The 20,651-nt window shown below is 46.2% G+C and overlaps 2 protein-coding genes across 2 annotated transcripts; one reads left to right on the top strand and one right to left on the bottom strand.

Annotated features, from left to right (window-relative positions):
- Positions 1-552: 552 nt before the first annotated feature.
- MAPK7 (mitogen-activated protein kinase 7) lies at positions 553-6,604 on the bottom strand. Its single transcript, XM_083882266.1, has 7 exons — positions 5,508-6,604; positions 4,381-4,566; positions 3,752-3,917; positions 2,042-3,369; positions 1,309-1,718; positions 1,077-1,204; positions 553-772 (listed from the first exon to the last, which is right to left on the bottom strand). Exons 1-7 carry the CDS (start codon positions 5,581-5,583, stop codon positions 634-636), a joined length of 2,433 nt encoding a protein of 810 aa, XP_083738392.1. The 5' UTR covers positions 5,584-6,604; the 3' UTR covers positions 553-633.
- On the top strand, positions 5,902-16,793 carry LOC310921994 (syntaxin-4-like; the record flags this gene model as incomplete). The annotated part of the gene is made up of 10 exons (XM_083882261.1): positions 5,902-5,974; positions 6,598-6,701; positions 7,568-7,667; positions 8,202-8,276; positions 9,296-9,357; positions 11,686-11,794; positions 12,540-12,616; positions 14,762-14,899; positions 15,894-16,004; positions 16,574-16,793. 10 exons carry the CDS (start codon positions 5,902-5,904, stop codon positions 16,655-16,657), a joined length of 933 nt encoding a protein of 310 aa, XP_083738387.1. The 3' UTR covers positions 16,658-16,793.
- Between the last annotated feature and the right edge of the window lie 3,858 nt (positions 16,794-20,651).

The following is a 20,651-nucleotide window of genomic DNA, read 5'->3' as shown; positions in this document are numbered from 1 at the left end:
GCGTGGTCACAATCATCGTCATCCAAAATCCAAGATGGTGTCCAAATAATGGTGGGTGGGAAAATCTAAATTTTAATTAAAATAAATTTTAATGGGCGTGGTCAATTCTCATCATCCAAAATCCAAGATGGTGCCCAAAAAAAGGCGGGAAAATTTTAATTAATATAAATTTTATTTAATATAAATTTTAATGGGCGTGGTCTTCATAATCAAAAATCCAAGATGGCGCCCAAAAAAAGGCGGGAAAATGGATGTTTTTTAAATATAAATTTTAATATAATTTTTAATATTAATTTTAATGTATCTTTTAATATAAATTTTAATGGGCGTGGTCAATTCTCATCATCCAAAATCCAAGATGGCGCCCAAAAAGGGGCGGGAAAATTTTAATCCGTATGAATTTTAAATAATATAAATTTTAATTAATATAAATTTTAATTAATATAAATGTTAATATAAATTTTAATATAAATTTTAATGGGCGTGGTCAATTCTCAACCCCCCCAAATCCAAGATGGCGCCCGAGAAAAAACCACCAACAAACGTGGAGAGTTTTTTTTAATACGAATTTTAATACAAAGGGGGCGTGGCCAAAGGGGAAAAGGGGCGTGGCCAAAGGGAAAAGGGGCGTGGTCAGGGCTCGGGGAGGTCGTCCATCGGAGAACCCAACTGGAGGTCGCGCTGGAGGCTCTCGAGGGCCGCGGGGCTGAGCCGGTGAACCTCCAACCAATCGGCCAAGAGCGACGCCGAGAGCGGCGCCGAGTCGGCCTGGCTGCGATGGAAGGGGTGGCCAAGGTCAGGGGAGGTCGAGGAAACTCAACTCAACCCAACCCAACTCAACTCAAACAACCCAACTCAACTCAACCAATCAAAACCAACTCAACCCAACTCAACCAACCCAACCCAACAAAACTCAACTCAACCCAACTCAACCCAACTTTGATCAACCCAACTTTGACCAACCCAAGTCAACCCAAGTCAACCCAACTTGGCCCAACCCAATAAACCCAACTCAACCCAACCCAACCCAACCCAACTCAACCCAACCCAACCCAACTCAACCCAACCCAACCCACCTGTCCTTGGGCTCCCCCACCATGTCCAACGATTGGCTCAGAAACTCCTCCAGGTCGAAGCCGACGCCGTAACCGGCCCCGCTGCCCTTGGGCGTCACCGGGAACACGGGGGGCAGCGGGTCCTCCACCTGGGGGCGTGGCCATGAAAATGAGGGTGTGGCCACCACCACAACACCCACCCACCTGACCACGCCCACTTCGATAGGCCACGCCCATTTTTTTTCCAACTCACCTGTGATTTTTGTAGTTGTTGCGTCACCGTGGCCACGTCGGCGTCGCCGGGAGGCGCCGGAGGCTCCGCCCACACCTCAGGACCGGGCCATGATTGGCTGGTGGGCGGGGCTGGGGGCGGAGCAGCCGGGCAAGGGGGCGGGGCTTGAGCTGAAGGGCGTGGCCGGCGCTGTCCGTCGGCCATCTTGGTCCAGCGCTCCAGGAGGTGCCGGTCGTCGTCGGTGAGGACGAGGCCGTGGAGCCCCTCCCCCCGCGGGCGCGGCTCGCGGCGTTCGCGCTCCCGCTGCTTCTTCTCGCGCTCCTTGGCGCGTTCCTGGCGGCGCCGGCGCTTCTCCTCCCGCTCCCGTTGGCGCTCGGCCGCCGTCACCGGTTTGCGGCCTTCGGGGGCCTCGGGGGCGGCGCAGGGCGGGTCTGGGGGGTGGGGGAACCAATCAGGGGTCAAGGTGAGTCAAGTCGACCAATCACGGGTCGACTCGACCAAAGTCAAGTCAAGTCAACCAATGATGGGTCAACCCAACCCAACTAAACCAACTCAACCCAACTCAATCATGACCAACCCAATTCAACTCAACCAAACTCAACCCAATCCAACCCAACTCAACTCAACCCAACTCAACTCAACCCAACCATGACCAACCCAACTCAACCCAACTCAACCAACCCAACTCAACTCAACCCAACTCAAGTCAACTCAACCCAACCCAACCCCGACCTTTGACCCCTCCCCTTTAAACCTTTACTCTTGTTCCTCATGGCCGACTTGAGCAGCGCCGCCTTCAGCGCCGCCTTGGTGTCGTCGGAGATGGCGCCGTCCCTCCTGGGCGCCGCCCCCGGCTCCGCCTTCACCGCGCCCCGCGGCGACTCCATCGGGCAGTCGGCGATGGGGGCGGGGCCAGGGCTGGGCATGTCCACGTCGGGGCAGGGCGGCCATGACGGGCCGTTGACGGCGTCGGCCATCTTGGTTTGGTTGACCTTGTTGGCCGCGTTGACGCCGCCGTTGGCCGCGTTGACCTTGTTGAGGTTGGCCATGTTGAGGTTGGCCAAGTTGACTTTGTTGACCTCGTTGACCACGTTGACTTTGTTGACCAAGTTGACATTGTTGGCCAAGTTGACGTCGGCCATATTGACGTCGGCCATATTGACCTTATTGAGGTTATTGACCCCGATGACGTCACCACCCTTGACCTCACCCACGTTGACCTGATTGGCCCCGCCCACCACCACCGAGACCACGCCCCCGGCGGCCGCCGCCGGCGCCGGCGCGATCTGCCGCCGGATCCCGTCGCGCCGCGCGTGGAAATCGGCAATTTCCGCCACGATGGCCGCCTTGATCTCCTCTTTGGTCAACGCTTGGCGGTCGAAGGAGAAATCGAAGGCCGGGACGCACTCGGGCTCGTCTTCCGGGTCGTGATATTTCGCCAGAAACGGGTGTCGCAAGGCCTCGGCCACGCCCACCCTCTCCCGGGGATCGAATCTCAACATCCTCCCCAACAGCGCCAACGCCGCCGGTTCGGCGTCGCCAAAAAGACTCTCCCACGGCACCGGCGGCCGCGGCGGCAAACTCTGGACGTACGCCCTGACGCGTTCGGCGCCGATGGCCGCCATGACGCCGGCGGGGGGCGTGCCCAGCACCGCCATGATGAGCTGGAGCTGGTGGACGTAATTCCGACCGGGAAAAAGTTGACGCCGACCCAACATTTCGGCGAAGATGCAACCGACCGACCACATGTCGATGGCGCGGGTGTAACGGTGGAGCGACAAGAGAAGCTCTGGCGCGCGGTACCAACGGGTGGCGACGTACTCGGTGAGGAACGCCTTGGTCTGGCGCGGGTCGGCGCCCAGGCCGCGGGCCATGCCGAAATCGCCGATCTTGAGCTCGCAGTTCTCGTTGACCAGGAGGTTGCTGGGCTTGAGGTCGCGGTGGAGGACGTTGGCCGAGTGGATGTACTTGAGGCCGCGCAGGAGTTGGTAGAGGAAGTAGCGGACGTGCTCCAGGGTCAGCGGTTGGGAGGAGTGGATGATCTGGTGGAGGTCGCTCTCCATCAGGTCCAGCACGACGTAGCTGGGGGTGGGTGGGGTCAAGGGTGGGGTTGTGGGGTGGGTGGGGTCGAGGGGGTGGGGTCATGGAGAGGTGGGTGGGGTCATGGGGAGGTGGGCGGGGTTGAGGGAAGTCAAGTCAATTCAAGTCGATTTTGAGGAACCCAAGTCAACCCAGTGGAACCCAACCCAACTCAGCCAACTCAACCCAACTTAACCCAACTCAACCCAATTGGACTCAACAAACTCAACCCAACTCAACCCAACTCAACTCAACCCAATCCAACCCAATAAACTCAACTCAACAAACTCAACTCAACTCAACAAACTCAACCAAACCCAACTCATCAAACCCAACCCAACCCAACCCAACCCAACCCCGCCGTGTCCCCGCGTCGCCGACGCACACGGAGCGGAACTCGCCGTAGGGCCCGGCGGGCCGCAGGATGTCCTTGATGCCGATGATGTTGTCGTGCTTGAAGTGCTTGAGGATCTTCAGCTCCCGCAGCGTCCGCTTGGCGTTGGTGACCACGTCGAAGGCGTTGGGGATCTTCTTGATGGCCACCTGTTGGCCTGGGGGGCGGGGTCACAGGTCAGGGGGCGGGGTTACAGGTGAGGGGGGCGGGGTCACAGGTCAGGGGGTGGGGTGGGAGGTGGGGTGAAAATAAGGTCACAGGTGTGGCCAAAAATGGGTCTCAGGTGTGCCCAGGTGAGCCCCAAAAATGGGGTTTAAGTTGTTCAGGTGAGGCCCAAAAAATGGGTCCCAGGTGTGTCCCAAAAATGGGGTCCCAGGTGTGTCCAGGTGTGTCCCCAGGTGTGTCCCCAGGTGTGTCCCAGGTGTCCCCAGGTGTGTCCAGGTGTGTCCCCAGGTGTGTCCCAGGTGTGTCCCCAGTTGTGTCCAGGTGTCCCCAGGTGTCTCACCATTCCCCAGGTGTCTCCAGGTGTGTCCCCAGTTGTGTCCAGGTGTCCCCAGGTGTGTCCCAGGTGTGTCCCAGGTGTCCCCAGGTGTCCCTCACCTGTCCCAGGTGTCCCTCACCTGTATCTCTCCTCCTGGCCGAGCTGACCACGCCGTAGGCGCCGGTGCCGATGGTCTCGATGATCTCGTACTCGTCGCCCACCTCGAAGGTGACGTCGAGGGCTCGAGCCCCGAGCAGGGCCAGGGACCCACCTGGGGGGGCACCCGGGGGGTCCTCGGGGGCGGGGCCGGGCTCCGACATCGCACCTGGACAGGTGAGAGGACGAGATTGTGTTGAAAGGGTTAAAAAAAATCCCTAAAATGGCCCCAAAAAATCCCAAAAAATCTCCCCAGAAATGGTAAAAAAATACTCAAAAAAAGGTCCAAAATTTGTTCAGGTGAGACCCCTAAAGTCCCCCAAAATGGCGTCAAAAATCCCCCCAAAATGGCCCCAAAATCCCCCCAAAATCCCCCAAAAAGCCACAAAATTGACCCAAAAAAATCCCCAAAATTGGCCCCAATAATTCTCCTGAAATGGCCCCAAAAATCCCCCAAAATTTGCTCAGGTGAGGCCCTCAAAAATGGCCCCAAAAATCCTCCTGAAAGGACCCAAAAAGGACCCAAAAATGCCCCAGAAATGACAAAAAATATTCGCAAAAAATGGCCCAAATGTGCTCAGGTGAGACCCCAAAAATCCCCCCAAATAGTCCCAAAAATCCCCCAAAAATGGCCCCAAAAAATCCCCTCAGGGGCTCCCAGTCCCTCCCAGTCCATCCCAGTTCCCTCCCAGTTACCCCAGGACCCCCCAAACCCCTCCCAGTGCCCTCCCATTATCTCCCAGTTTGTCCCAGTCTGTCCCAGTTCCCTCCCAGTTACTCCAGTCCCCCCCCAATTCCCTCTCAGTCCCTCCCAGCAGCTCCCAGTTCTCTCCCAGTTCATCCCAGTTTCCCCAATCCCCTCCCAGTCCCTCCCAGTAATTCCCAGTGGCTCCCAGTCCATCCCAGTCCCTCCCAGTTACACCAGTTCCCTCCTTGGGGCTCCCAGTAACTCCCAGTTCCCCCCCAGTCCATCCCAGTTAGTCCAAGACCCCCCTAAATCCCTCCCAGTCCATCCCAGTTCATCCCAGTCCCCCCAGTTACCCCTCAAACCCCTCCCAGTTCCCTCCCAGTCCCTCCCAGTGTCCCCAGTTTCTCCCCCTGGGCCGTTACCGCCCCCTGGCGCCCCCGCGCCGCTCCCGCCACCACCCGGAAGTGCCGCCGCCCAGGCCACGCCCCCTCCCTCCATTCCCAACCAATCAGCGCCCGCCTCATCTCAAGGCTTTTTTCTGCAGCTTCCGGTTCGTCTCGATGGTTTTTTGGAGCGTTCTTGGAGGACTTCCGGTTTTTCTCTGTATTTTTAGTGAACTTCCGGATTTACTAGCTTAAAATGGCGGACTTCCGGTACTCCGCTGTAGTTTTTAGCAAACTTCCGGTTGGACTACAAAAATGGCGAACTTCCGGTTTAACGCTGTAGTTTTTATCAAACTTCCGGTTGGACTACAAAAATGGCGGACTTCCGGTACTCCGCTGTAGTTTTTAGCAAATTTCCGGTTGGACTACAAAAATGGCGGACTTCCGGTACTCCGCTGTAGTTTTTAGTGAATTTCCGGTTAAACTCTCAAAATGGCGGACTTCCGGTACTCTGCTGTAGTTTTTAGCAAATTTCCGGTTGGACTACAAAAATGGCGGACTTCCGGTACTCTGCTGTAGTTTTAGTGAACTTCCTGCTTCTCTATGGTGTTGGAGGACTTCCGGTTCGTCTCTGTGGTTCCGGCATCACTTCCGGTGGCCGCCATGAGGGACCGGACCCGGGAACTGCGCCAGGCGAGCCCCAAAAATGGGGAAAAAAACCCAAAATCGGGAAAAAAACCCCCAAAATCGGGACCGGGGACACAAAAAATGGGGGAAAGGGGCGGAAATTGGGGGCGGGGATGGCGAAAAACGGGGGAAAAAGGGGGAAAATTGGGGGAAAAAAGGCGGAAATGGGGATTGAGGAGACTCAAAAATTAGGGAAAAAACACGAAAATTGGGGGGAAAAAAGGCAAAAATCGGGATCGGGGAGACAAAAATGGAGGGGAAAGGCCGAAAATGAGGGGAAAAGAGGCAAAAAATGGGGAAAAGAAAAAAAAAAATCGGGATTGAGGAGCCCAAAAAATGAGAAAAAAAATAAATCCCAAAAATTGGGATCTGGGAGCCCAAAAGAAGCAAAAAATGGGAGAAAAAAACCCCCAAAAGCTTCAAAATTTCACCAAAAATTGAGATTTTGACCCAAATTCCCCCCAGGGCTCGGACTCGGAGTCGGACTCGGAGGGGGGGGAGGGGCGGCTCCGGCCCCGCCCCCCCGGGGGCCCCGCCCTGAAACAGGTGGGTGTGGCCTCGCTGCAGCTCATTTGAATCTCATTTGCATCTCATTATCCAGTTTGGGTGGGTCATATCACGAGATGAAGGGTCTGTCCAGAAAATCCCCAAAAAAATCCCCAAAAGTCCCCCAAAAAATCCCCCAAAAATCTTTAAAAAATCCGAAAAAAATACTCAAAAAATCCTTTAAAAATCCCCCAAAAATCCTCCCAAAAATCCCCAAAAAAATCTCAAAAAATCCCCAAAAAAATCTCAAAAAAATTCTCAAAAAATCCCCCCAAAAATCACAAAAAAATTTCCCAAAAATCCCAAAAAAATCCTCAAAAAATCCCCAAAAAATCGGAAAAAATCCCCCCAAAAATCCCCCCAAAAATCTCCCAAAAATCCCAAAAAAGTCCTTTAAAAATCCCCAAAAAATCCCAAAAAAATCCTCAAAAAATCTCCAAAAAATCCCAAAAAAATCCTCAAAAAATCCTCAAAAAATCCCCAAAAATCCCCCCCAAAAATCCCCAAAAAATCTCAAAATATCCCCCAAAAAATCCAAAAAAAAATCCCCAAAAATCCCCAAAAAATCCCCAAAAAATCCCCAAAATCCCCCAAAAATCCCTCAAAAAATCCTCAAAAAAATCTCCCAAAAATCCTAAAAAAAATCCCCAAAAAATCCCCCAAAAAATCCTTTAAAAATCCCCCAAAAATCCTCAAAAAATCCCCAAAAAATCCTCAAAAAATCCCCAAAAAATCCCCTCAAAAATCCCCCAAAAATCCTTTAAAAATCCCCGAAAAATCCTCCTATCGTGATATAAACTGTCTCTATCACAACATCCCATTTATATCCCGATATAACCCGTTTATATCACGACATGTCGCGACAGGCGGGCGCTGTCAGGGCGGATCTCCGGGCGCTGGGGCTGAAGGTGGCGGAGCTGGAGCAGCTGCAGGAGCTCGTGCTGGGGACTCCCATCCCCTCACACGGTGAGACTGCGGGGAAATTGGGGAAAATTGGGGATTTTTGGGGATTTTTTTGGGGATTTTTTGGGGATTTTTTGGGATTTTTTTTCAGGTTTTTTACAGATTTTTTTAGGGATTTTTTGTGGATTTTTTGGGGATTTTTGAGGATTTTTTGGGGTTTTTTTGGAGATTTTTTTCGGATTTTTTGGGGATTTTTTTGAAGATTTTTTTGGGATTTTTTCAGATTTTTTGTGGATTTTTTGGGGGGATTTTTGGGGGGACTTTTTTTGCATTTTTTTGTGATTTTTTTTCAGATTTTTTTGGATGTCTTGAAGATTTTTAAAGGATTTTTTGAGATTTTTTGGGGGGATTTTTTGGGGATTTTTTAGGGATTTTTTGGAATTTTTAAAAAAAATTTTTGAGGATTTTTGGGGGATTTTTTGAAGATTTTTTTGGTGAATTTGGGCGAATTTTTGGGTGAATTTTGGGCCAATTTCAGGCAGATTTTGGGTGAATTTTGGGTGAATTTTGCTCTGATTTTGTTGTTTTTGCCCCCAGAGCTCCAGCAGGACCTTCAGCGACTCCGGGACGAGACTCAGGAACTGACCCGGAACATCCAGAGGGGCCTCAAAGGTGACCAAAAACACCCCAAAAACACCCCAAAAATACCCCAAAAATATCCCAAAAAACACCCCAAAAAACACCCCAAAAACGCCCCAAAAATGCCCCAAAAATACCCCAAAAATAACCCAAAACCACCCCAAAAATCCCAAATTTTTTGTCCCAAATTTGAGGTTTTTTGACCCAATTTTGGGGGGTTTTGATCCATTTTTTTTACCCCAATTTTCTCTTTTTTTTTGGCTTTTTTTTCCAATTTTGGGTGGGGTTTTTTTTCCAATTTTTTTTTTTTTTTTTCCAATTTTTTTTTTTTCTCCCAATTTTTTTTTTCCCAATTTTTTTTTTCTCAATTTTTTGGGTTTTTTTAATCAATTTTTTGGGGTTTTTTTCCCAATTTTTTTGCGGTTTTTTTCCCCCAAATTTTGGGGGGGTTTTTTCCCAATTTTTTGGGTTTTTTTCCCAATTTTTGGATTTTTTTCCCCTTTTTTTTTTTTTCCCAAATTTTGGGCATTTTTTTCCCAATTTTTTCCCAATTTTCCCAAATTTGTTTGTTTGTTTGTTTGTTGTTTTTTGTTGTTTTTTTTTTTTTTTCCAATTTTTGGAATTTTTTTCCCCCATTTTTATTGTTCTTTTTCCCCTTTTTTTGATTTTTTTTTTCCCAATTTTTGGGGGTTTTTTTTCCCAATTTTTTGGTTTTTTTTCTCCAATTTTTTTGGATTTTTTTCCCATTTTTTGGCTTTTTTCCCTTTTATTTTTGGTTTGTTTTTTTTTTTCCCAAATTTTGGGGGTTTGTTTCCCCAATTTTTTGTGATTGTCCCAATTTTTTTTTTGCTTTTTTCCCCAATTTTTTGGTTTTTTCCCCAATTTTGGGATTTTTTCCCCATTTTTTATTTTTTTCCCAATTTTTTTGTGTTTTTTTCCCAAATTTTGCTCTTTTTTTCCCCAATTTTTTCCCAATTTCTCCAATTTTTCCCCAAATTTTGTATTTTTAACCAAATTTAATATTTTTTAACCCAAATTTTTATTTCCCGCAGCTCTGGAGGCTCCAGAGACCGAAAACAGAAATTCCATCCAGGCCCGAGTGAGACGGACCCAGGTGGGGAAATTTGGGGGAATTTGGGCAAATTTGGGCATTTTTGGGGGTTTTGGGGGTTTGGGGAAAATTGGGGATTTTTGGGGATTTTTTGGGATTTTTTGGGGATTTTTTGGGGATTTTTTGAGGATTTTTTGGGGATTTTTTGGGGATTTTTGGGGGAATTTTTGGGGATTTTTGGGGGATTTTTTTGAGATTTTTTTGGGGACTTTTGGGGGAAATTTTTTTGGAATTTTTGGGGGGATATTTTTGGGGATTTTTTTTTTTTTTTGAGGAATTTTTTTTTTATTTTTTTGAGGATTTTTGGGGGATTTTTTGAGATTTTTTGGGCGAATTTTTGATGGATTTTTTGGGTCCATTTTTATTTTTGGGTCAATTTTCATAATTTTTGTGGGAGATTTTGTTGGGTGAATTTTGGCCAAAAAATCCCCAAAAAATCCTCAAAAAATCCAAAAAAAAAATCTGAAAAAAATCCCCAAAAAATCGCAAAAAAATCCTCAAAAAATCCTCAAAAAATCCCCAAAAAATCCCTAAAAAATCCGAAAAAAATCCCCAAAAAATCCCCAAAAAATCCCCAAAAAAATCTTGAAAAAATCTGAAAAAAAAATCCCCAAAAAATCCCCAAAAAATCCCAAAAAATAAAAAAAAACCCAAAAAAATCTGAAAAAAAATCTGAAAAAAAATCTGAAAAAAATCCCAAAAAAATCCTAAAAAAATCCCCAAAAAATCCTCAAAAAATCCCCAAAAAATCCTCAAAAAATCCCCAAAAAATCTGAAAAAAATTTCAAAAAAAAATCTGAAAAAAATGCCAAAAAATCCCCAAAAAATCCCCAAAAATCCCCAAAAAATCAAAAAAAAATTCAAAAAAAAAAAAATCTGAAAAAAATGCCAAAAAATCCCCAAAAAATCCCAAAAAATCTGCTAAGGAACTTCACTCAAAAATGGTTAAAAAATGCCCTAAAAATGCCAATTTTCCCCCTTTCCCAGCACGGGCTCCTGGCGCAGCAGCTCTGGGCGGTCACTTGGGCACCAAAAAATCCCTAAAAAATCCCAAAAAAATAAACAAAAAAATCTGAAAAAAAATTGAAAAAAATCTGAAAAAAAATCCTAAAAAAAATTCAAAAAAAAATCTGAAAAAAATCTGAAAAAAATAAAAAAAATTCCTAAAAAAATCTTAAAAAATCCTAAAAAAAATCCGAAAAAATCCCCAAAAAATCCTTAAAAAATCCCGAAAAAATCCCGAAAAAATCCTCAAAAAATCTGAAAAAAATCTGAAAAAAATCTGAAAAAAATCCGAAAAAATCCCCAAAAAATCCTCAAAAAATCCCCAAAAAATCCCAAAAAAATCCCCAAAAAATCCCCCAAAATCCCCAATTTTCCCCCGTCCCCAGCACGGGCTCCTGGTGCAGCAGCTCTGGGGGGTCACCGGTCCCAAAAAAATCCCCAAAAAAATCCCAAAAAAATCCCAAAAAAATCCCTAAAAAATCCCCAAAAAATCCTCAAAAATTCCCCAAAAAATACCCAAAAAATCCCAAAAAAATCAAAAAAAAATCCCAAAAAAATCCCAAAAAAATCCTCAAAAAATCCCCAAAAAATAAACAAAAAAATCTGAAAAAAATTGAAAAAAATCTGAAAAAAAATCCTAAAAAAATTAAAAAAAAAAAAAATCTGAAAAAAATCTGAAAAAAATCAAAAAAATTCCTAAAAAAACCTTAAAAAATCCTAAAAAAAATCCCCAAAAAATCCCCAAAAAATCCCCAAAAAATCCTTAAAAAATCCCGAAAAAATCCCGAAAAAATCCTCAAAAAATCTGAAAAAAATCTGAAAAAAATCTGAAAAAAATCCAAAAAAATCCCAAAAAAATCCCCAAAAAATCCCCAAAAAATGCCCTAAAAATGCCCTAAAAATGCCAATGTTTCCCCTTCCCCAGCACGGGCTCCTGGCGCAGCAGCTCTGGGGGGTCACCGGTCCCAAAAAAATCCCCAAAAAATCCCCAAAAAATCCCCAAAAAATCCCCCAAAAATAAACAAAAAAATCTGAAAAAAAATTGAAAAAAAATCTGAAAAAAAATCCTAAAAAAATTCAAAAAAAAAATCTGAAAAAAATCTGAAAAAAAATCAAAAAAATTCCTAAAAAAACCTTAAAAAATCCTAAAAAAATCTTTAAAAATCCCCAAAAAATCCTCAAAAAATCTGAAAAAAATCTGAAAAAAATCTGAAAAAAATCTGAAAAAAATCCCAAAAAATCCCAAAAAAATCTCCAATAAATCTGCTTAGGAATTTCTCCCAAAAATGATCTAAAAATGCCTCAAATTTTGTTTCCTGGTCGCAGCACGGGCTCCTGGCGCAGCAGCTCTGGGCGGTCACCGGGCGCCTCCAGGACTCGCAGGGTCGGTACCGACAGCGGAGCCTCGACAGGATCCGCCGGCAGCTCCAGATCGGTGAGAAAAATTTAATTTTTTAAAGTTAAAAAATTAATTTTGGAGGGGTTTAAATGAGTTTGGGAGGTCCCAGAAAAAAATGGGGATTTTTGGGGGATTTTTAGAGATTTTTTGAGAATTTTTTGGGGATTTTTTTGGGGATTTTTTGGGGATTTTTTTGGGATTTTTTTTGGGATTTTTTTGGGATTTTTTGGGGATTTTTTTGGGGGGATTTTTTTGGGATTTTTTGGGGATTTTTTTGGGGATTTTTTTGGGATTTTTTGGAGGATTTTTTGGGGATTTTTTTGAGATTTTTTCGGGGGATTTTTTGGGGATTTTTTTTTATTTTTTGAGGATTTTTTTGGGATTTTTTGAGGATTTTTTTTAATTTTTTGAGAATTTTTTGAGGATTTTTGGGGGGATTTTTGGGGGATTTTTTAAGGATTTTTTGGGATTTTTTCTGGAGATTTTTTCTGGGGATTTTTGGGAATTTTTAAGGGATTTTTTGGGGATTTTTTGGGGGATTTTTTGGGGATTTTTTGACATATTTTGGGGATTTTTTGAGGAAATTTTGGGTTTTTTTGAGGGGCAAATTTGGGGAATTTTGGGAAGAAATTTGGAATTTTTATTGTTATTTTTTAGGAAATTTCAGCGATTTTTGGCCTTTTTTTTTTTCTTTTTCCCTATTTCACGTCCCTTTTCTCAAATTTAATTTAATTTTTCCCATTTTAATTAAATTTTTATATTTTTTCTCCCATTTTCCCAGCCGGGAGCCCCCCGGTGTCGGAGGAGGAGCTGGAGCAGATGCTGGAGACGGGACAGAGCGAGATCTTCGTCAGCAACGTCAGTTTGGGGCGAAAAATGGGGAGTTTGGGCAAATTTGGGGAGTTTGGGGGATTTGGGATTTTTCGGGGATTTTTTGGGATTTTTTTGGGATTTTTTGGTGGATTTTTAAGGATTTTTAAGGATTTTTTTAGTATTTTTTAGGGATTTTTTGAAGATTTTTAGGGGATTTTTTTGGTGATTTTTTGGGATTTTTTGGTGATTTTTTGGGGGATTTTTTTGGGATTTTTTGGGGATTTTTTTGGGATTTTTTGAGGATTTTTTTGAGATTTTTTAGGGATTTTTGAGGATTTTTTGGGGATTTTTTGAGGATTTTTTGGGGATTTTTTTTGGGATTTTTTGAGGGTTTTTTGGAGATTTTTTTGGCGTCTGGAAACGGGACAGAGCAAGATCTTCGTCAGCAACGTCAGTTTGGGGCAAAAAATGGGGAGTTTGGGGAAATTTGGGGAGTTTGGGGATTTGGGATTTTTCGGGGATTTTTTGGGATTTTTTTGGGATTTTTTGAGGGATTTTTAAGGATTTTTAAGGATTTTTTTAGTATTTTTTAGGGATTTTTTTTGAAGATTTTTAGGGGATTTTTTGGGGATTTTTTGAGGAATTTTTAAGGATTTTTTGGGGATTTTTTTGGGTTTTTTTCAGGGATTTTTTGAGGATTTTTTGGGGATTTTTTGAGAATTTTTTTGGGGGATTTTTTGGTGATTTTTTGGGAGATTTTGAGGATTCTTTTGGGGATTTTTTGGGATTTTTTGGGAGATTTTTTATTTTGATTTTTGAGGATTTTTGGGGATTTTTTGAGGATTTTTTAGGGATTTTTTGGGGGTTTTTTCAGGGATTTTTTGAGGATTTTTTGGGGATTTATGGGGGATTTTTTTGGGGATTTTTGGGGGATTTTTTGGGGATTTTTGGGGATTTTTGGGGATTTTTGGGGGATTTTTTGGGGATTTTTTGAGGATTTTTTTGGGATTTTTTGAGGATTTTTTTGGGATTTTTTGGGGATTTTTTGAGGACTTTTTGGGGATTTTTTAGAGATTTTTTGGGGATTTTTTAGGGATTTTGGGGGGGATTTTTTTGGGTTTTTGGGGGGATTTTTTTGCGGAATTTTGGGGGATTTTTTGGGGATTTTTTGGGGGATTTTTTGGGATTTTTTTGGGATTTTTTTGAGGATTTTTTTGAGGATTTTTTGGGATTTTTTGCGGATTTTCGGGGATTTTTTGGGGATTTTTTTGGGAAATTTTTTGAGAATTTTTTTTTTTTTGGGGGGGGGGGGATTTTTTTGGGTTAATTTTCTGTCAATTTTGGACCAATTTTGGGCCATTTTGGGTTCAATTTTCACCCAAATTTTTTGGGGATTTTTTCCCCAAATCCCCTTTTTATCAAACCCAACTTGATTTTTCCAACCCCGAACCCCAAATTTCCCCCAAATTTCCCCCAAATTTCCCCAAATTCCCCCATTTCTAGCATAATTATGGGCCATTTGGGGGAATTTTTTGGGGATTTTTTGGGGGATTTTTTTGAGAATTTTGGGGAGATTTTTAGGGGGATTTTTAAAGGATTTTTTTGGGATTTTTGGGGGGATTTTTTGAGGATTTTTGGAGGATTTTTGGAGGATTTTTTGGGGATTTTTTGGGGATTTTTTGGGGATTTTTTGGGGGATTTTTTGAGGATTTTTTGGGGGATTTTTGGGGATTTTTTTGGGATTATTTGGGAGATTTTTTATTTTGATTTTTGGGGAATTTTTGGAGGAATTTTTTGGGGATTTTGGGAGAATTTTTTGAGGATTTTTTTGGGGGAATTTTTTTGGGATTTTTGAGGGATTTTTTTGGGATTTTTTTTTTTTTTAAATTTTTTAAGGAATTTTTGGGGAATTTTTTGGAGATTTTTTTCAGGAATTTTTTGAGGATTTTTTTGAGGATATTTTTAATTTTTTCTTCATTATTTTTGATGAAATTTTTTTGGAGATTTTTTTGCGTTAATTTTATATTAATTTTGGACCATTTTGGGTCAATTTTTGACGTAATTTTCTCAATTTTCACCCAATTTTTTTTGTTTTTTTTCTCCCCAACCCCCTTTTTTTCCCCCTCCAACACCCCTGACCCAAATTTTCCCCAAAATTTCCCATTTTTTCCCCATTTTTCCCCATTTCAGCTCCTCCTCTCGGCCCGAGCCGCCCGCGGGGCCCTGGACGAGGTGGGGGAACGACAGCGGGACCTGCAGCGCCTGGAGAGGGGCCTGAGGGAGCTCCGGGAGCTCTTCCTGCTCCTGGGGGGCACCGTGGAGACGCAGGTTTGTACTGGGTTATACTGGTTTATACTGGGAGCAAAAAATTTGGAGTTTTTAAGTGAAAAAATGACGATTTTAGGTCAAAAAACGGCATTTTTAGGGTTAAAACCGGCATTTTTAGGGTTAAAAATGGCAATTAAAGGGTTAAAATGGTGCTGGGGTTGGACTGGTTTATACTGGGAGGGACTGGGAGCAAAAAATTTGGAGTTTTTAGCTGAAAAAAATGACGATTTTAAGTCAAAAAACGGCAAATTAAGGGTTAAAAATGGGAATTTTTCTGGTTCAAACCGGCGCTTTAAGGGTTAAAAGTGATATTGGGATAAACTGGGATGGGCTGGTTTATACTGGGAGGGACTGGGAGAAAAAAATTCAGAGTTTTTAGGTGAAAAAATGACGATTTTAGGTCAAAAAACGGCGATTTTAGAGCAAAATCCGGCAAATTAACGGTTAAAAATGGGAAATTAAGGGTTAAAATTGACATTGGTTTATACTGGGATGAACTGGGAGGGACTGGGAGAGACTGGGAGAAAAAAATTCAGAGTTTTTAGGTGAAAAAACGATGATTTTAGGTCAAAAAACGGCATTTTTAGGGTTAAAAATGGCAATTAAAGGGTTAAAATGGCAATTAAAGGGTTAAAAATGGGAAATTAAAGGGTTAAAATTGTACTGGTTTATACTGGGAGGGACTGGGAGCAAAAAATTGGGATTTTTTGGTGAAAAAATGACGATTTTAGGGTTAAAAACGGCAAATTAAGGGTTAAAACCGGCACATTAAGGGTTAAAAATGGGAAATTAAGGGTTAAAAATTGACACTGGTTTATACTGGGATGAACTGGGATGAACTGGGAGGGACTGGGAGAAAAAAAATTGGATTTTTTAGGACAAAAAATGGAGATTTTAGGGATATAAATGTTTATACTGGTCCATACTGGTCTATACTGGTCTATACTGGTCCATACTGGTCCATACTGGTCCATACTGGTCCATACTGGTTTAGGGGGAGCTCCTGGACCGGGTGGAGCGGCACCTGCAGGACTCGGGGGCGCGGCTGGAAAAGGGGCGGGGCCAACTCGGCCACGCCCAGAGACGGCGGAGGGCGGGGAGGAAGGTGAACTGGGGAGACTGGGATAGACTGGGATAGACTGGGAGGGACTGGGATAGACTGGGATATACTGGGATAGACTGGGATATACTGGGATAGACTGGGATAGACTGGGATATACTGGGATAGACTGGGATATACTGGGATAGACTGGGATAGACTGGGATATACTGGGAGGGGGCCGGGACAAACTGGGAGGGGACTGGGGATAAACTGGGATGAACTGGGAGGGGATTGGTGGGAACTGGGATAAACTGGGTGATACTGGTTTATACTGGGGGGAACTGGGAGGGCACTGGGGGGAACTGGGTTATACTGGGAGGGACTGGGACAAACTGGGATGGGACTGGGATGGATTGGGATGAAACTGGGAGGGACTGGGTTATACTGGTTTGTACTGGGATGGACTGGGAGGGGATTGGGTTATACTGGTTTATACTGGGACAAACTGGGAGGGACTGGGATGGTTTAAACTGGTCTGGACTGGTTTATACTGGTCCCAAACTGGTTTATATTGGTTTATACTGGTTTATACTGGTTCATACTGGTCCAAACTGGTTTTTACTGGTCCGCAGCGGCGCCTGGCCCTGGCCGCCTGTGCCTCTGTCGCGATTCTGGTCCTTGTCGCGATTGTCGCCGCCTCCGTGGCCGCCGGGTAGAGCCGCGCCCTCCCATTGGCCGCCGGAGCCGCCAATCAACGCCCGCCACGCCCCTCCGAGGCTCCGATTGGCTGGAAAGCACCGCGCTGTCTCCTATTGGCTGCAGGAGCTGTCAATCAACGCCCATGGCGCCCTTCAGCGGTTTTTATTGGTCGGGATGCGGTGGCGATTCCTATTGGTCGGTGCTGGTGTCAATCAACGCCCATCGCGCCTTTCAGCGGTTTCTATTGGTCGGGAGGCGGTGGCGATTCCTATTGGTCGGTTGGGGTGTCAATCATCGCCTGCGCCGCGGGGATTGGCCGGCGGTGACGTCACCGAATAAAAAGCACTTTGGAACCCGGAAGTGTCGGAGTCGAAATTGACGTGAAAAAAAACCACCAAAATTTGTCCAAAATAGTGAAAATTTTACCCAAAATCCCACGAATTTCACCCGAAGTCCCAAAATCTGCCCGAAATTCCTCAAATTTCACCAAAAATTTCCCCCAAATTCTCAAAATTTCCCCAAATTTTCCCCCAAATTTTCCTCAAAATTCTCCGATTTCCCTCTGAATTTCCAAAACTTCCCCAAAGTTGCCCAAAAAATCCCCAAAATCCTCCAAAATTCCCCAAATTTCCCCGATTTTTAACCAAAATTTACCAAAATTGCCCCAAATTACCCAAAAATCCCCAAAATTTCCCCAAATTTTCTTACCTGGGGTCGAGGGGCGTGGCCTGAAAGAAAAGGGGCGTGACCAGATGGAAAGGGGGCGTGGTCAAAGGGAAAAGGGGCGTGGCCTCATCACATCCTGCCCGAGGGGTCTCGAGATGGTGAGAGGAGAAATTTGGGGGAAATTTGGGGATTTTTGGGGAACATTTGGGTTTTTTTTGGGAATTTGGAAAATTTGGGATTTTGGGGGGGGAATTTGTGGGGAATTTTTGGGATATTTTGGGATTTCAGGGGGATTTTTGGGGTAATTTGGGGATTTGGGGGGGAAATTTTGGTTATTTGGGGAAATTTTGGGGTTTTGAGGGAAATTTGGGACATTTGGAGAAATTTTGGGGGAAATTTGGGGAAATTTTGGGGGGTTTTGGGAAATTTTGGGGATTTTGGGGGGAAATTTGGGGGATTTTTGGGTTAATTCGGGGATTTTTTGGGGGAAATTTGGAGAAATTTGGGGAAAATTTGGGGGTTTTGGGGATTTTTGGGGAATTGGGGGGAAATTTGGAGAAATTTTGGGGGAAATTTGGGGGGTTTGGGATTTTTAGGGGGAAATTTTGGGGATTTTTTGGGATATTTGGGGGAATTTGGGGGGATTTTTGGGTCTTTGGGGATAAATTTGGAGATTTTGGGGGGATTTGGGGTAATTTTGGGAAATTTTGGGACATTTTGGGGGGAAATTTTCGGAGATTTTTTCTGGCATTTTTGGGGGTAATTTTGGGACATTTTTGGGGACATTTTTGGGACATTTTTGGGGACATTTTTGGGGTTGTTTTTGGGGGGGTTTGGGGACAATTTTGGGGGTCATTTGGAGACATTTTTTTGGGGACAATTTGGGGACACTCTGCCCTTCCCCCCCCTCGTGTCATTGTCATTGTCACCTCACCCCTGTCATTGTCACCTGGGCCACATCCTGTCCCTGAGGGCCCCAAATGTCCCCAAAATGTCCCAAAAATTGTCCCCAACCCCCCCAAATGTCCCCAGAGTTGTCCCCGTCATTGTCACCTCATTTCTGTCATTGTCACCTCGGCCACATCCTGTGACACCCCCCACAGTCACCGAACTGTCACCAGGGGCCCCAAAATTGTCCCAAAATATCCCCCAAAAAAAGTAAAAAAAAATGGCCCAAAATTGTCCCAAAAATGTCACAAAAAATGTCCCCAAAAAATCCCCAAATTATCCCCAAATTGTCCCCAAAATGTCCCGAAATGTCACAAAATGTCCCCAAAATTGTCCCAAAATCCCCCAAAATGTCCCAAAATCCCCAAATTGTCCCCAAAATATCCCAAATTCGTCCCCATATTATCCCCAAAATTGTCCCCATATTGTCCCCAAAAATGTCCCCCAAATTGTCCCAAAATGTCCCAAAATTGTCCCCAAATGTCCCCAAATGTCCCCAAAATGTCCCCAAAATTGTCCCCAAAATTGTCCCCAAAACCCTCGAAATGTCCCCAAAAATGTCCCCAAATCGTCCCCCAAAAATCCCTTAATTGTCCCCAAATTGTCCCCGCAGGTGCCGCTGCTGTTGGTGGCCTTGGTGGCCCTGGGTGACGTCACCGGTGTCACCTGCGGTGTCGCCACCCCCCCCCAGTGTCACGTGGCCCGGGGCCCCCCCTGCGCTCGCGCCGGCCCCGCCCACGGAGTCTCCGCCCTGGGGCGGGGCTTTGACGTCACCGCCATGGCCATGGCCCCCGGCAGGGTCCTGGACATTGGGGGCACCGGGGGGGACAATGGGGACATTGGGGACACTGGGGACACCTGGGGGGACAGCAGGGACAACTGGGAGAACTGGGTGGACTGGGAGAAGTGGGAGAAGGGGGACACTGGGGACACTGATGGGGACATTGGGGACATTGGAGATGACAATGGTGACAATGGGGACAATGGGGACATTGGGGACAATGGGGACAATGGGGACACTGATGGGGACAGTGATGGGGACAGTGATGGGGACAGTGATGGGGACAGTGGGGACAACTGGGACAACTGGGAGGACTGGGAGAAATGGGATGGTGGAGGTGACAATAATGGCCATGGTGACATTGGGGACACTCGAGGTGACAATGGTGGCACTGGTGGCCCTGGGAGGAGACCGAGAGGTGACCCAGGTGACCCCAGAGGTGACAATGGTGACAATGGAAGTGGTGACAACCATGACACAGGTGACCATGGTGACCATGGTGCCACCAGAGGTGACAATGGTCACTCTAGGAGTGGCCACGGTGCCCGTGGTGTCCCCAGAGGTGGCCAGGGTGGCCCTAGGGGTGACAATGATGACAATGGTCACTCTAGACATGGCCAAAGTGTCCCTAGAGGTGACACCGGTGACACCACAGGTGACAGAGGTGACACAGGTGTCCCTAGAGGTGACAAAGGTCACTCTAGACATGGCCGAAGTGTCCCCAGGGGTGACAATGGTGACAATGGTCACTCCAGACGTGTCAAGGGTCACTCTGGGCGTGGCCAAGGTGTCCCTAGAGGTGACAACAATGACAATGGTCACTCCGGGGGTGGCCCTGGTGGCTCTAGGGGTCACAAGGGTCACTCTGGGCATGGCCAAGGTGTCCCCAGAGGTGACACAGGTGTCCCCAGAGGTGACACAGGTGACACCACAGGTGACAAAGGTGACCCCACAGGTGCCCCAGGTGCCCCCAGAGGTGACACAGGTGCCCCAGGTGCCCCCACAGGTGTCCCCAGAGGTGCCCCAGGTGCCCCCAGAGGTGACACAGGTGTCCCCACAGGTGCCCCAGGTGTCCCCACAGGTGCCCCAGGTGCCCCCACAGGTGTCCCCAGAGGTGACAGAGGTGCCAGGCGCGGGCCCCGCCCCCGGCCGTGCCTGCTGTGCCCCGACTCGCTCCACCCCCGCGCCCCCCGCCGTGTCCCCCGGGGCGTGGCCGGGTGGCACTCGGGTCGCCGCTGTCACCGCCAGGCCCGGGCGGCGTCGGGCGCAGGCGCGGTGGGGACGGCGGTGACGTCAGCGGTGACGCGGGGGTGGAGCCTGGGCGGGGCCTGGGGGCGGGGCGGGGCCCAGGTCACCTGGGCGGGGTCTCAGTCGCGGGTGGCCCAGGAGGGGCTCAGGTGGCAGCGGGAGGACAGGAGCGCGCTCACCTGGCTGCAGCTCACCTGCGTGTTCTACTGGTGAGGCCCGGGCGGGAATGGGCCCGAAAAATACCCCAAAATAAAAATAAAAATCCTAAAAAAATCCCAAAATAATCCTAAAAAAATCCCCCAAAAAATCCCCCAAAAATCAAAATAATCCCCCCAAAAATCCCTTTAAAAATCCCCAAAATCTTTTTA

Source organism: Zosterops lateralis (assembly GCF_965231275.1).
Source record: "Zosterops lateralis genome assembly, chromosome: 39".
In the NCBI taxonomy this organism is placed as follows: Eukaryota; Metazoa; Chordata; class Aves; order Passeriformes; family Zosteropidae; genus Zosterops; species Zosterops lateralis.
This window is presented reverse-complemented; position numbering and strand designations above follow the sequence as displayed.